General features: G+C 48.0%; 1 protein-coding gene across 8 annotated transcripts in view; it reads right to left on the bottom strand.

The window, feature by feature from the left end:
• Positions 1-13376, bottom strand: part of LOC139553531 (protein unc-79 homolog) — a 49051-nt gene that overhangs the window by 18870 nt on the left and 16805 nt on the right. For all 8 annotated transcript variants that reach the window (XM_071365959.1, XM_071365960.1, XM_071365961.1 and 5 more), the window contains 12 exons: positions 7337-7566; positions 6995-7166; positions 6566-6796; positions 6128-6318; positions 5724-5847; positions 5064-5207; positions 4401-4616; positions 3910-4137; positions 3625-3775; positions 3235-3314; positions 2932-3080; positions 2548-2705 (listed from right to left, as the gene is read on the bottom strand). In XM_071365959.1, coding sequence (XP_071222060.1) covers positions 2548-2705; positions 2932-3080; positions 3235-3314; positions 3625-3775; positions 3910-4137; positions 4401-4616; positions 5064-5207; positions 5724-5847; positions 6128-6318; positions 6566-6796; positions 6995-7166; positions 7337-7566 — 2074 coding nt within the window. The remainder of the gene's footprint in view (positions 1-2547; positions 2706-2931; positions 3081-3234; positions 3315-3624; positions 3776-3909; positions 4138-4400; positions 4617-5063; positions 5208-5723; positions 5848-6127; positions 6319-6565; positions 6797-6994; positions 7167-7336; positions 7567-13376) is intronic.

Here is a 13376-nt window from a genome sequence, read left to right as displayed (position 1 = left end):
ATTGTAGAATAATAGTGAAGACATCAAAACTATGAAATAACACATATGGAATCATGTAGTAACCAAAAAAGTGTGAAACAAAATATTTCTTTGCCTTGCAAACTCTTGGCATTCTATCAACCAGCGAAACATAACAGTCTTGAAGCAGTTCCCACATATGCTGAGCACTTGTTGGCTGCTTTTCCTTCACTCTGTGGTCCAACTCATCCTAAACCCTCAATTGGGTTGAGGTTGGGTGATTGTGAAGGCCAGGTCATCTGATGCAGAACTCCATCACTCTCCTTCTTGGTCAAATAGCCCTTACACCGCCTGGATGTGTATTTTGGGTCATTGTCCTGTTGAAAACAAATGATAGTCCCACTAAGCACAACCAGATGGGTTGGCATATCGCTGTAGAATGCTGTGGTAACAATGCTGGTTAAGTGTGCATTGAATTCTAAATAAATCATGGACAGTGTCACCAGCAAAGCACCCCCCACACCATCACAGCTCCTCCTCCATGCTTCATGTTGGTAACCACACATGCGGAGATCATCCATTCACCTACTCTGCGTCTCACAAAGACACGGCGGTTGGAACCAAAATTCTCAAATTTTGACTCATCAGACCAAAGGACAGATTTCCACCAGTCTAATGTCCATTGCTTGTGTTTCTTGGCCCAAGCAAATCTCTTCTTCTTATTGGTGTCCTTTAGTAGTGGTTTCTTTGCAGCAATTCGAACATGAAGGCCTGATTCACGCAGTCTCTTCTGAACAGTTGATGTTGAGATGTGTCTGTTACTTGAACTCTGTGAAGCATTTATTTAGGCTGCAATCTGAGGTGCAGTTAACTCTAATGAACGTATGATCTGCAGCAGAGGTAACTCTTTGTCTTTCTTTCCTGTGGCAGTCCCCATGAGAGCCAGCTTCATCATAGCTCTTGATGGTTTTTGCGACTGTACTTGAAGAAAATTTCAAAGTTCTTGACATTTTCTGGATTGACTAAACTTCATGTCTTCAAGTAATGATGGACTGTTGTTTCTCTTTGCTTATTTGATCTGTTCTTGCCATAATATGGACTTGGTCTTTTACCAAATAGGGCTATCTTCTGTATACCACCCATACCTTGTCACAACAGAACTGATTGGCTCAAATGCATTAAGAAGGAAAGAAATTCCACAAATTAACTTAAGGCACACCTGTTAATTGAAATGTATTCCAGGTGACTACCTCATGAAGCTGGTTGAGAGAATGCCAAGAGTGTGCAAAGCTGTCATCAAGGCAAAGGGTGGCTACTTTGAAGAATCTCAAATCTCAAACATATTTTGATTTGTTTAACACTTTTTTGGTTACTACATGATTCCATATGTGTTATTTCATAGTTTTGATGTCTTCGCTATTATTCTACAATGTAGAAAATAGTAAAAATTAAGAAAAACCCTTGAATGAGTGTCACGCCCTGACCATAGAGAGCCTTGTTATTCTCTCCTTTGGTTAGGTCGGGGTGTGACTAGGGGGGTGTTCCTATCTAGGTTAAGTATTTCTATGTTGGCCTGGTATGGTTCCCAATCAGATGCAGCTGTTTGTCGTTGTCTCTGATTGGGGATCATATTTAGGCAGCCATTTCCCCACTGATTTTTGTGGGATCTTATTTTTGTTTAGTTGCCTGTGAGCACTGCATTTGCTGCACGTTTCGTTTGCTCTTTATTGTTTTTTGTGAGTTTCATCTGAATAAACATGTGGAACTCTACGTACGCTACGCCTTGGTCTGTTAATTCTACAAACGATCGTGACAGAAGATCCCACCACAACAGGACCAAGCAGCATGCCCAGGTGGAGAAAGTATCATGGACTTGGGAGGAGATTTTGGATGGGAAGGGATCCTGGACTTGGGAGGAGATCCTGGCAGGACAGGATCGCCTTCCCTGGTGGGAGACGCAAGGAGAGAAGGGAGGACAGCAACAACGCAGGGGTTCGCGGCCACAGAGTAAGCCCAAAACACAGCCTGAATTAGTTTTTTGGGGAGGGCACACGGGGTGGTCGGCGGAGCCGAGGAATGAGCCAGAGACCGTCAGGGAGTCGAAGGAGCAACTCGACAAAAGATTCCGGAGAGAGGTGGTGGCGATGAGAGTGCTGCAGAGCGGGCGTGCTGAGGAGCGTGACACCAGTCCGGTGTCATCTGCACCAGTTTCACGCATCTGGCCTCCAGTGCGCCTCCCCAGTCCGGTACGTCCTGTGCCTGCTCCCCGCACTCGCCCTGAAGTGCGTGTCACCAGTCCCGGTGCCACCTGTGCCGGCCCCACGCTTCAGGCCTCCAGTGCGCCTCCCCAGTCCAGAGCTTCAGTTGCCTGTGAGCACTGCATTTGCTGCACGTTTCGTTTGCTGTTTATTGTTTTTTGTGAGTTTCATCTGAATAAACATGTGGAACTCTACGTACGCTGCGCCTTAGTTCGTTAATTCTACAAACGATCGTGACAATGAGCAGGTGTGTCCAAACTTTTGACTGGTACTGTACGTAAACACACACACAGACACACACACGTACAGTGAAGCCTCCTATATCATTCACCTGCTTCAAAGCGTATCTTCCAGTCCTTGCTGTTGAAATTGCTGTCCACCAGGTTCCAGAAGATGTCTGCTCCATGGGAGAGGGAGAGGGCATGCAGGAGCTGGGGCACGGCCAGGGAGGCCAGCTGGCAGAACTCGGACTTCAGCATGGTCCACAGTCTAGAACATACAGGTATCACATTAGACACACACACACCTGGCTGCTCTTCACATGTTTGATGATCCAGTACAACTTTCATTAAGATGATGATTGACAATTTCAGTTGCTACATCTCATGGCTCAAGTCATGTTTAAAGAAAGTACTCGCAAAGATATCTGTAGAAAACCAACAAGCTATGTGTGAAACTGCAGGAGGGGCCCCATGCGGTGATGGTGACTGATGACCTGGGAATAAGCATCTTTTCCTGGATGTAGGCCAGGAACTGGGGGTGGTCCTTACGGGCCAGGTACAGACACTCTCCGTGGAGACACAGGATCTTCAGGCAGTTCAGCATGTTGAACAGGATATTAGGCTCCTCAAACTTGGACATTTCCTACATTGATGAACAGAAGGTAGAGTTCATTTCCTCACTCAATCTTTTCTAATGAGGGGATTATTTTCTTTGATTACGCATCTATTATTTAGACAGCTTATATCTGTACATTACAAGATGCTTTAACACTAGATACAGGTGGACTAGCAGGTACCTGCAGAATGGTGTATATTAGCTTGAGAGATACAGGGAGCTGCTGGTAGGAAAACTTCTTGTCAGGATTATTCTTCATTGCTGTAGGACAGAAAGCTTTGATATAAAACAGAAATACCTAGCAAAGGAGAAACTATGCAGTGTTTCCTTTTCATGTTGCACACTGCCTCTGAACTGTTACAGAGAAGTGTTCCTTTCATATTTTTCACATTCGTTGGCTTCAGGTCAAACGATACATTTGGGATTACATTTTTATAATGAGGTGTTTACACCGACACAACTGAGCATTGTTCTGCTTGTGTTTCATCAGATCTATATCAATGCATTGAGACATTCTGTACTCATTTTAAAACCCTTCCAACCCAAGCCTGAGGTCACCATGGATACATACATGGGTTGTCAGGAGAGTCACTTTGATTGGTAGGGTTGTCAGTGTGTGTGCTGGTAGGGTGGTCCCCTTCCTCTGTTCCTCCCTTTGTCCCTTTTTCAGGTCCAAACACTTGAGGCAACAGCAATGTGTCCTCCATGCCATCTGTTGGCTCCTATAGGGAAGACACAATCATGTCTATTGACAACCAAATGCAGTAAGAATTACCAACCACTGAAAAACAATTGGAACACTTCAGGACATCCTTCATGTTGTTTTTACAGGAGTGTGTGTGCATGTGTGTCTCACCACCAGATGTATCTCCTCCCTGGGGGTGAGTCTCTCCAGGAGCTCACAGCCCAGCTGGTAGCATAAGATGCTAGACTGGCACAGGCTACACTCCAGGGCCTTCTCATCCTTCTGACAGGTGTGGGAGCCACCCCACGGGGCCTGGAAGACATTGTTGATGATGCCCACGATGTCTTTCCCCAGGCTGCTTTCCAGAACCAGCATCACACCGTCATCCTGGAGCTCCATCTTGACAAGGAACCAACACAACAGGTTGAACAGGAGAACCCAATAGAAAGTGGGACGGAATTCAACTTGGGGACTGTGACGTATTCAACGAGGCATTGTAAAATGCAACAAACAGTACTGTATAACTGAACCCATGTCTGGAATGTGCCTGCCGAGCTTCAAAATAATACATTAATATACAGCGCACACTTCCTTGCTCACAAACAAACACACCCATTCACCACACAAACAAAATGCACATTCATGCTCAAAGACATGGCCACCTGTTTGAGGATGAGGTCAAACATGAGGATGAAGCAGCTCAGGTTCATATCATCATCGTCACAGTCCAGGTCCAGGGCACAGTGTCCTGTAGCATGGCCTAGGTTCTTAAAGGGACTGCAGTGCAGGGGGCTCCGGAATGGGCTCCGGAACGGACTGGGGAACGGGCTCAGGGTGTTGTGCTGCCCAAGACGGCCTGGATCTGAAACCACACTTTCCTAGGGACATCACGCACGCACCCACCCACACACACACACGTGTCATTGTTTCATATTTGTACTATCCTTAGAATTACCCTCCAACTTATCAAGGTGTATTCAGGTGTAGAAATATACTACAAATATCCTGTGGATAGATGAGCCGAAGGCTTTACCTTTCAATGATAAATCTGAACGATGGCAAAACTCAATTAAGCCCCTTAAACAGGACTATATTTAGACTTCAGCAGTTACCATGACAACGCACGGGCCGTGGATGGTTGACAATAGAGGGTAGCTAGATAACAAGAATTTTCCTATTGTGGATGTGAACTGTATCTGTCCTGAGCTCATTTGTTCTTCTGTTACTGTTCATTGATAGAAAGGAAATATATGAGCGATAAGAGCTTTTTCTTTGGCATTGAGGTTGTTTTGCATGGGAGTTGATGACATAGTATGACATCTCACCCTCCGAGCCTCAGTATTTTCCCCAGTTAGATTTGATATGTGAGCCTTCCTCTGATTGGCCAGTTCCTTCACAGAGTTCACCCCATCAGAGAACATCCCGACCAACAGCTGCAGTGGCACCACAATGTCCAGCTCTGACAACACCTGGGTCCATCCAGACACACACAAACAAACACACCAACAGATACACAAACACATAAAGATGCAGACCAAACTCATACGCACCCACAAGACACATTAATGACAAAAACAGGTTTACACACGCACATATGAAACACAAACAAACAGAGATGTTAAGAGAGGCAAAAGACAAGACACTAGAATGTAGTACACATACTCCTGTAGTGCTGCTTTGAGTGTGACCTATATAGTCAGATTGAATTACTTTGGTGTCTGTAATCACAGTCACGACAGAAAACGTGAAAATCCATCCATGTACAAATAGGACAGCAGGCTGTGAGTGCATATGGAATCAAAAGCAAAATCCCTCCTCTCCCTCTCAGAACTCTGGTCTCATGCTAGCCGTGTGACCCAGTTCGATATTCAGTAAAGCCCCTGCCCAGGCACTCACACATCATGACAACCTGTTCATTTCACACATGAAATCAACCACTCAATATGAAATGGACACTCGTAAAACGCCACAGGCCTTATACTCACATGCAGCCAGAGCAGAGCCTGCTCCTGCACAGATGCTGGGTAGCCTGAGAACCTGCAGCTAATGAACCCAAACATCTCCTCCATGGAGAAGGGCAGAGGGCACAGCTCAATGTCAAACATCTTGCTGCAGGGAGAACAGAGGGGAGAGGTGGGGAAATGCTTTTAGAGCTGAGGCTTAGTATAGCGTCTCTCTCAGGTGTAACAATGGAAACTAAACAAGTCTGTTTTCACTGTCTACCCATGACTGTGTGTTTCACATAGTCACATTACATTTCACATAACATTCACATTTTCTCATAAGAGAGAAAATGATTTCTGCGTCAACAGTAACCATAGGAACCCATTGACGTAGAGGAGGTAGTACAGTGACCTGGGCGACTTGGAGGAAGTTCAGTATACAGTACCTGAGCACCTCTCTGAACTCCTTGAGCTGCTGGTCAGGCACCTCAGTGCGGATGGCCTCCAGCCACTCTGGCATGAAGCACTCCCACAGCGGCTGGCTGATCACGTTGTATGGGATCAGGCTCAGGATCCTGTTCAGCCCCTCTTTCAGCTGGGTCACCGTGTTGCAAGACTTATCCCAGTAACCCCCCACCTGGGGATATGGGTGCATAGACACTTACACAAGGTCAGGTATAACCATGGAGGGTATTCACCAAGAAACACAACCATCACTTGTTGTCCCTACAGTGTGCATTGCCCCTAGAAAAACAGTCCTAACCTCATACTACCCTACACCCACCATTACACCCTACAACCCCTCACGAACACCCCCTGAAGCTCAACCACCTTAACCCTCCAACACCTCTACCCCTCTCCACCCCTCCCCCGCTCCTCCTCACTCTGGCAAACTCCACAGGCTTGGGCAGCAGGCACATCACCATGACGTCGAAGCGCACGTCACACACGGTCTTCAGCCACTTGGTGACAAACTGGGGCTTGAGCTTCTCCACCAGGGAGCCCACCTCGTCGTCCATCATGTAGGCTGTGGAGTGGAACCACTGGAACACCATGCTCACCAGCCGCGCCAGGCTCTCTGTGGGCGTGTTCTCACTGGGGGTGCACAGGCTCACCTACAGGGATGGGGCAAGGATGCAGGGTATCATGGTCAGTCAGGGGCTTCCAAGATTGGAGAGAGATACGGTTAAAGCATTATAATGTTGCACTATGAAGAGAGTACAGCCCGGGCTGGTAATAAGAGCCCAGACAGGTGTGTCAACATCCTAATCTCACTACTGCGATAGTGAGTGATAGACCAGCGAGCCACGCACCAGGAACCAGATGCCAAACTGACTGAGGAGCCTCTGGTCGTGCTGGTCGTCCTCTTTGTTGTCGAAGTCGATGTTGTCAAGGGAGTGGTGGGAGGCAGACAGGCCCATCTGACGACGCCTGTTCAGCTCAAACTCACGCAGCTCCGCATGGATCTCTGCCTCCTTCAGTAGGCTGATGTTGATAGATGGATGGAGAGAGGGGGAATCAAGAATGAGACAGACAGAAAGACAGAGGGAGATAGATAGATGGATAGTGATAGAGAGATAGATAACTGGTTGAATTCAGTGCAATTGTGAAGCATACGGTTGTTTGCCTGTGGTCTGTGATGCTGTGATGTTCACCTGATAACAGCCTCCACAGTGCACACCAACTCCTCTGCCCCACACTCGCGGGTGTTGATGGGAGGGGGAGAGGTTTGGTAGAGATGGGTCTCCGCCGCAGCCCCCGTCTCGCTGCTGTGGTGGTTGACATGGCAACGCTTGCAGTAGCGGACGGGCCGGTTGCCATGGCGCCCACAGCAGCCAGCTGAGAAGCAGGTGACAACCGCCCTCCTGACATGAGAGCTACAGTTCTACAAGACAGAGAGGGGACAATGAGAGGACAACTCCTCGTATCATTTTAATATAAAAATGTTATAAAAATATAAAAATGTTAATTATTTTGGTTACAGAAATCTAAACTGGTTGCATCATTTAAAGGGAAATTTCTAACATTTTCAACTTCTCCAGCTCAACTGCAACATATAAGAAAATTGCGTGTTTTTATGTTTTGTAGTAAAAAAGATAGAGGAAGATAAGTGTTTACAATGACATCATCAACCAATTAGTAGACAATTAGTAGGAAATACCTTCTCAAAATTGGTTAAAATCCCACAATGCACACTGATGATGTCATTGGAAACACTTACACTGAATATACCACCTTTGCCCTCAGAACAGCCTCAATGCGTTGTGGCATGGACTCTACAAGGTGTCGAAAGCGTTCCACAGGGATGCTGGCCCATGTTGATTCCAATGCTTCCCACAGTTGTGTCAAGTTGGCTGGATGTCCTTTGGGTAGTGGACCATTCTTGATACACACGGGAAACTGTTGAGTGTGATAAACCCAGTAGTGTTGCAGTTCCTGACACAAACCGGTGCACCTGGCACCTACTACCATGCCCCGATCAACAGCACTTCAATCTTTTGTCTTGCCTATTCACCCTCTGAATGGCACATGTACAAAATCCATGTAAATTGTCTCAAGGCTTAAAAATCCTTCTTTAACCTGTCTCCTCCCCTTCCCCTACACTGATTGAAGTGGATTTAACAAGAGACATCAATAAGGGATAATAGCTTTCACCTGAATTCAACTGGTCAGTCTGTCATGGAAAGAGCAGGGCGGTCTTAATGTTTTGTATACTCAGTGTATATGTTTTACTACAAAACATAGAAACGCCCCATTTTCACATATGTTGATGTTGTGGTGGTGCTGGAGATGATGAATATGAAGTTGAACAATTGTGAAATTTCCCTTTAAGTGAAATAAGATAAAATGCTCATATGCCTCAATAAATACACTGATGTTTAGACATCCCAAATTAAATGAACGAGTGGTGTTCTTTCACTTTTGAGTATATTTGTGTGTGTATACTAATGTGTACGCTGCCATGGGACAGATAGCAACATTCTTAGATAGGTACTGCACATGTCCCTATGGTGTCTCATTGTGGACTGGCTTAATCTGATCAGCCACTAAAAGCTTTGGCCATTACAGAGATGCATTACCACCTATCAAATCAACAGATCTTCCCCCTCTCTGTTTTCTTCCTCCCTCCCCTTCTCTGTTTTCTTCCTCCCTCCCCTTCTCTGTTTTCTTCCTCCCTCCCCTTCTCTGTTTTCTTCCTCCCTCCCCTTCTCTGTTTTCTTCCTCCCTCCCCTTCTCTGTTTTCTTCCTCCCTCCCCTTCTCTGTTTTCTTCCTCCCTCCCCTTCTCTGTTTTCTTCCTCCCTCCCCTTCTCTGTTTTCTTCCTCCCTCCCCTTCTCTGTTTTCTTCCTCCCTCCCCTTCTCTGTTTTCTTCCTCCCTCCCCTTCTCTGTTTTCTTCCTCCCTCCCCTTCTCTGTTTTCTTCCTCCCTCCCCTTCTCTGTTTTCTTCCTCCCTCCCCTTCTCTGTTTTCTTCCTCCCTCCCCTTCTCTGTTTTCTTCCTCCCTCCCCTTCTCTGTTTTCTTCCTCCCTCCCCTTCTCTGTTTTCTTCCTCCCTCCCCTTCTCTGTTTTCTTCCTCCCTCCCCTTCTCTGTTTTCTTCCTCCCTCCCCTTCTCTGTTTTCTTCCTCCCTCCCCTTCTCTGTTTTCTTCCTCCCTCCCCTTCTCTGTTTTCTTCCTCCCTCCCCTTCTCTGTTTTCTTCCTCCCTCCCCTTCTCTGTTTTCTTCCTCCCTCCCCTTCTCTGTTTTCTTCCTCCCTCCCCTTCTCTGTTTTCTTCCTCCCTCCCCTTCTCTGTTTTCTTCCTCCCTCCCCTTCTCTGTTTTCTTCCTCCCTCCCCTTCTCTGTTTTCTTCCTCCCTCCCCTTCTCTGTTTTCTTCCTCCCTCCCCTTCTCTGTTTTCTTCCTCCCTCCCCTTCTCTGTTTTCTTCCTCCCTCCCCTTCTCTGTTTTCTTCCTCCCTCCCCTTCTCTGTTTTCTTCCTCCCTCCCCTTCTCTGTTTTCTTCCTCCCTCCCCTTCTCTGTTTTCTTCCTCCCTCCCCTTCTCTGTTTTCTTCCTCCCTCCCCTTCTCTGTTTTCTTCCTCCCTCCCCTTCTCTGTTTTCTTCCTCCCTCCCCTTCTCTGTTTTCTTCCTCCCTCCCCTTCTCTGTTTTCTTCCTCCCTCCCCTTCTCTGTTTTCTTCCTCCCTCCCCTTCTCTGTTTTCTTCCTCCCTCCCCTTCTCTGTTTTCTTCCTCCCTCCCCTTCTCTGTTTTCTTCCTCCCTCCCCTTCTCTGTTTTCTTCCTCCCTCCCCTTCTCTGTTTTCTTCCTCCCTCCCCTTCTCTGTTTTCTTCCTCCCTCCCCTTCTCTGTTTTCTTCCTCCCTCCCCTTCTCTGTTTTCTTCCTCCCTCCCCTTCTCTGTTTTCTTCCTCCCTCCCCTTCTCTGTTTTCTTCCTCCCTCCCCTTCTCTGTTTTCTTCCTCCCTCCCCTTCTCTGTTTTCTTCCTCCCTCCCCTTCTCTGTTTTCTTCCTCCCTCCCCTTCTCTGTTTTCTTCCTCCCTCCCCTTCTCTGTTTTCTTCCTCCCTCCCCTTCTCTGTTTTCTTCCTCCCTCCCCTTCTCTGTTTTCTTCCTCCCTCCCCTTCTCTGTTTTCTTCCTCCCTCCCCTTCTCTGTTTTCTTCCTCCCTCCCCCTCTCTGTTCTTCACAAAAACATAAAACGGACAATTCTTTCAACGAAAAACCACAGCTACACATTATGCTGAAAACTTGGTTAATGGACTATACACAGTATATGAGTGTTTGATACTGTAACTACAGAACACTGTGAAGGCAACCCCTAGTCTAGCTGTAACTAGCAAACACCTCTCAGATAGAACAACAATATGCTGGTAATGAGAGAGCTGGCGTGGGTCCAGGTAAGAGTTTAAAGAGCTTTCTGCGGTGGGACAAAGCCTATTGAAAAGGCTGTGTGAGGATTAAAACTGCTGCTGGGTGAACTGGGATGGAGGACAGTTGTTGGCCGGCTGCTCAGCTTGATACACTACCTGAGAATTGTGAATTGTGTGTCAGTCTCCGTGGGAAACAAGGGGGAACTTTTATGCCCTTGGGACTGTGCTCCGGAACAAACATCATGCCCTGCCAGTTCCATTAAGACTGAGCCGTCCATCGGACAAGTAATGAAGGGAGTGTTCCACTTTAGGTCCCTGTAGCCTGTAGCAGGATAGTATAGTGTTTCTTTCTACAGCACTTGAATGGCACAAGTGGTTACCTCTCTACTCAAATCAAATCAAGCACTTTTACTAGTCATTGGTAAATAAACACTGGATGGACTGGATGGATGTTGGCATGATATATATACAGTGGGGAGAACAAGTATTTGATACACTGCCGATTTTGCAGGTTTTCCTACTTACAAAGCATGTAGAGGTCTGTAATTTTTATCATAGGTACACTTCAACTGTGAGAGACGGAATCTAATACAAAAATCCAGAAAATCACATTGTATGATTTTTAAGTAATTAATTTGCATTTTATTGCATGACATAAGTATTTGATCACCTACCAACCAGTAAGAATTCCGGCTCTCACAGACCTGTTAGTTTTTCTTTAAGAAGCCCTCCTGTTCTCCACTCATTACCTGTATTAACTGCACCTGTTTGAACTCGTTACCTGTAGAAAAGACACCTGTCCACACACTCAATCAAACAGACTCCAACCTCTCCACAATGGCCAAGACCAGAGAGCTGTTTTTAGGTTTATGGTGGCCTGAGTTGGTTCCCAATCAGAGACAGCTGTTTCTCGTTGTCTCTGATTGGGATGCCTATTTAGGTTGCCATTTTCCATGTTGGTTTTGTTTGTAGTTGTTTTCTGTCTCTGTGTCTGTACCAGACAGGACTGTTTCGTTTGTTCCGTTTTTTTATTTTTGTTATTAAAAATCATAAACACGTATCACGCTGCACCTTGGTCCTCTCCTTCTTCCTCAGACGAACATCATTACAGAACTACCCACCACCAAAGGACCAAGCAGCGTGGTGTAATGGACTCCTGGACATGGGAGGAAATCCTGGACGGCAAGGGACCCTGGGCACAGACGGGAGAGTATCCCCATCCTAAAGAGGAGTTGGAGGCAGCCAAGGCGGAGCGGCGGCACTACGAGGAGTTGGCTCGAGGAGGCGTGCACGAGAGGCAGCCCCAGAATAGTTTTTTTGGGGGGGGGCACACCAGGACGAGTTGTGCTAGCTCTGCGCTCGAGACCGCCAGTGCGCCTCCGCGGCCCAGTGTATCCGGTGCCTCGGCCAAGGAAGAGGCCTCCTGCATGTGAGCCTGGTGAGTCCTGTGCCTGTGCTAAGCCCTAACCCTCCTGCATGTCTCCCCAGCCTGGTGAGTCCTGTGCCTTCTCCCAGAGCCTCCTGTGTGTCTCTCCACTCCAGTGATGATCCATGGCAAGAAGCCTCCAGTGATGATCCATGGCAAGAAGCCTCTAGTGGTGATCCATGGCACGAAGCCTCTAGTGGTGATCCATGGCACGAAGCCTCCAGTGATGATCCATGGCACGAAGCCTCCAGTGGTGATCCATGGCACGAAGCTTCCAGTGATGATCCATGGCAAGAAGCCTCCAGTGGTGATCCATGGCACGAAGCCTCCAGTGATGATCCATGGCAAGAAGCCTCCAGTGATGATCCATGGCACGAAGCCTCCAGTGATGATCCATGGCAAGAAGCCTCCAGTGATGATCCATGGCAAGAAGCCTCCAGTGGTGATCCATGGCACGAAGCCTCCAGTGGTGATCCATGGCACGAAGCCTCCAGTGGTGATCCATGGCACGAAGCCTCCAGTGGTGATCCATGGCACGAAGCCTCCAGTGATGATCCATGGCACGAAGCCTCCAGTGGTGATCCATGGCACGAAGCCTCCAGTGGTGATCCATGGCACGAAGCCTCCAGTGGTGATCCATGGCACGAAGCCTCCAGTGGTGATCCATGGCACGAAGCCTCCAGTGATGATCCATGGCAAGAAGCCTCCAGTGGTGATCCATGGCAAGAAGCCTCCAGGGGTGAGACATGGCACGAAGCCTTCAGAGTCTGCCTCCTGTCCGGAGCTGCCAGAGTCTGCCTCCTGTCCGGAGCTGCCAGAGTCTGCCTCCTGTCCGGAGCCGCCAGGGTCTGCCTCCTGTCCGGAGCCGCCAGGGTCTGCCTCCTGTCCGGAGCCGCCAGGGTCTGCCTCCTGTCCGGAGCCGCCAGGGTCTGCCTCCTGTCCGGAGCCGCCAGGGTCTGCCTCCTGTCCGGAGCCGCCAGGGTCGCCCTCCTGTCCGGAGCCGCCAGGGTCGCCCTCCTGTCCGGAGCCGCCAGGGTCGCCCTCCTGTACGGGGCCCGCTGCAAGGGTCCCCAGTCCGGAGTTGGCGGCGAGGGTCCCCATATCTTTAGGTTTTGCGAGTCTGCACCTTTGGGGGGGGGGGGGGGGGTACTGTCACGCCCTGACTTTAGTTATATTTGTTTTCTTTGTTTTTTGGTTAGGTCAGGGTGTGACAAGGGTGGTTTGTTTAGTTTTTGTATTGTCTAGGGGTTTTGGCTTGTCTAGGGTTTTTGTTTATCTATGCGGATTTTGTATGGTCTAGGGGTTTTTAGGTTTATGGTGGCCTGAGTTGGTTCCCAATCAGAGACAGCTGTTTCTCGTTGTCTCTGATTGGGGAGCCTATTTAGGTTGCCATTTTCCATGTTGGTTTTGTGGG

This window comes from Salvelinus alpinus, chromosome 25 (assembly GCF_045679555.1).
Source record: "Salvelinus alpinus chromosome 25, SLU_Salpinus.1, whole genome shotgun sequence".
Classification (NCBI taxonomy): Eukaryota; Metazoa; Chordata; class Actinopteri; order Salmoniformes; family Salmonidae; genus Salvelinus; species Salvelinus alpinus.
The sequence above is the reverse complement of the archived record's forward strand: the minus strand, read 5'-3'. Positions and strand labels throughout refer to the sequence as shown.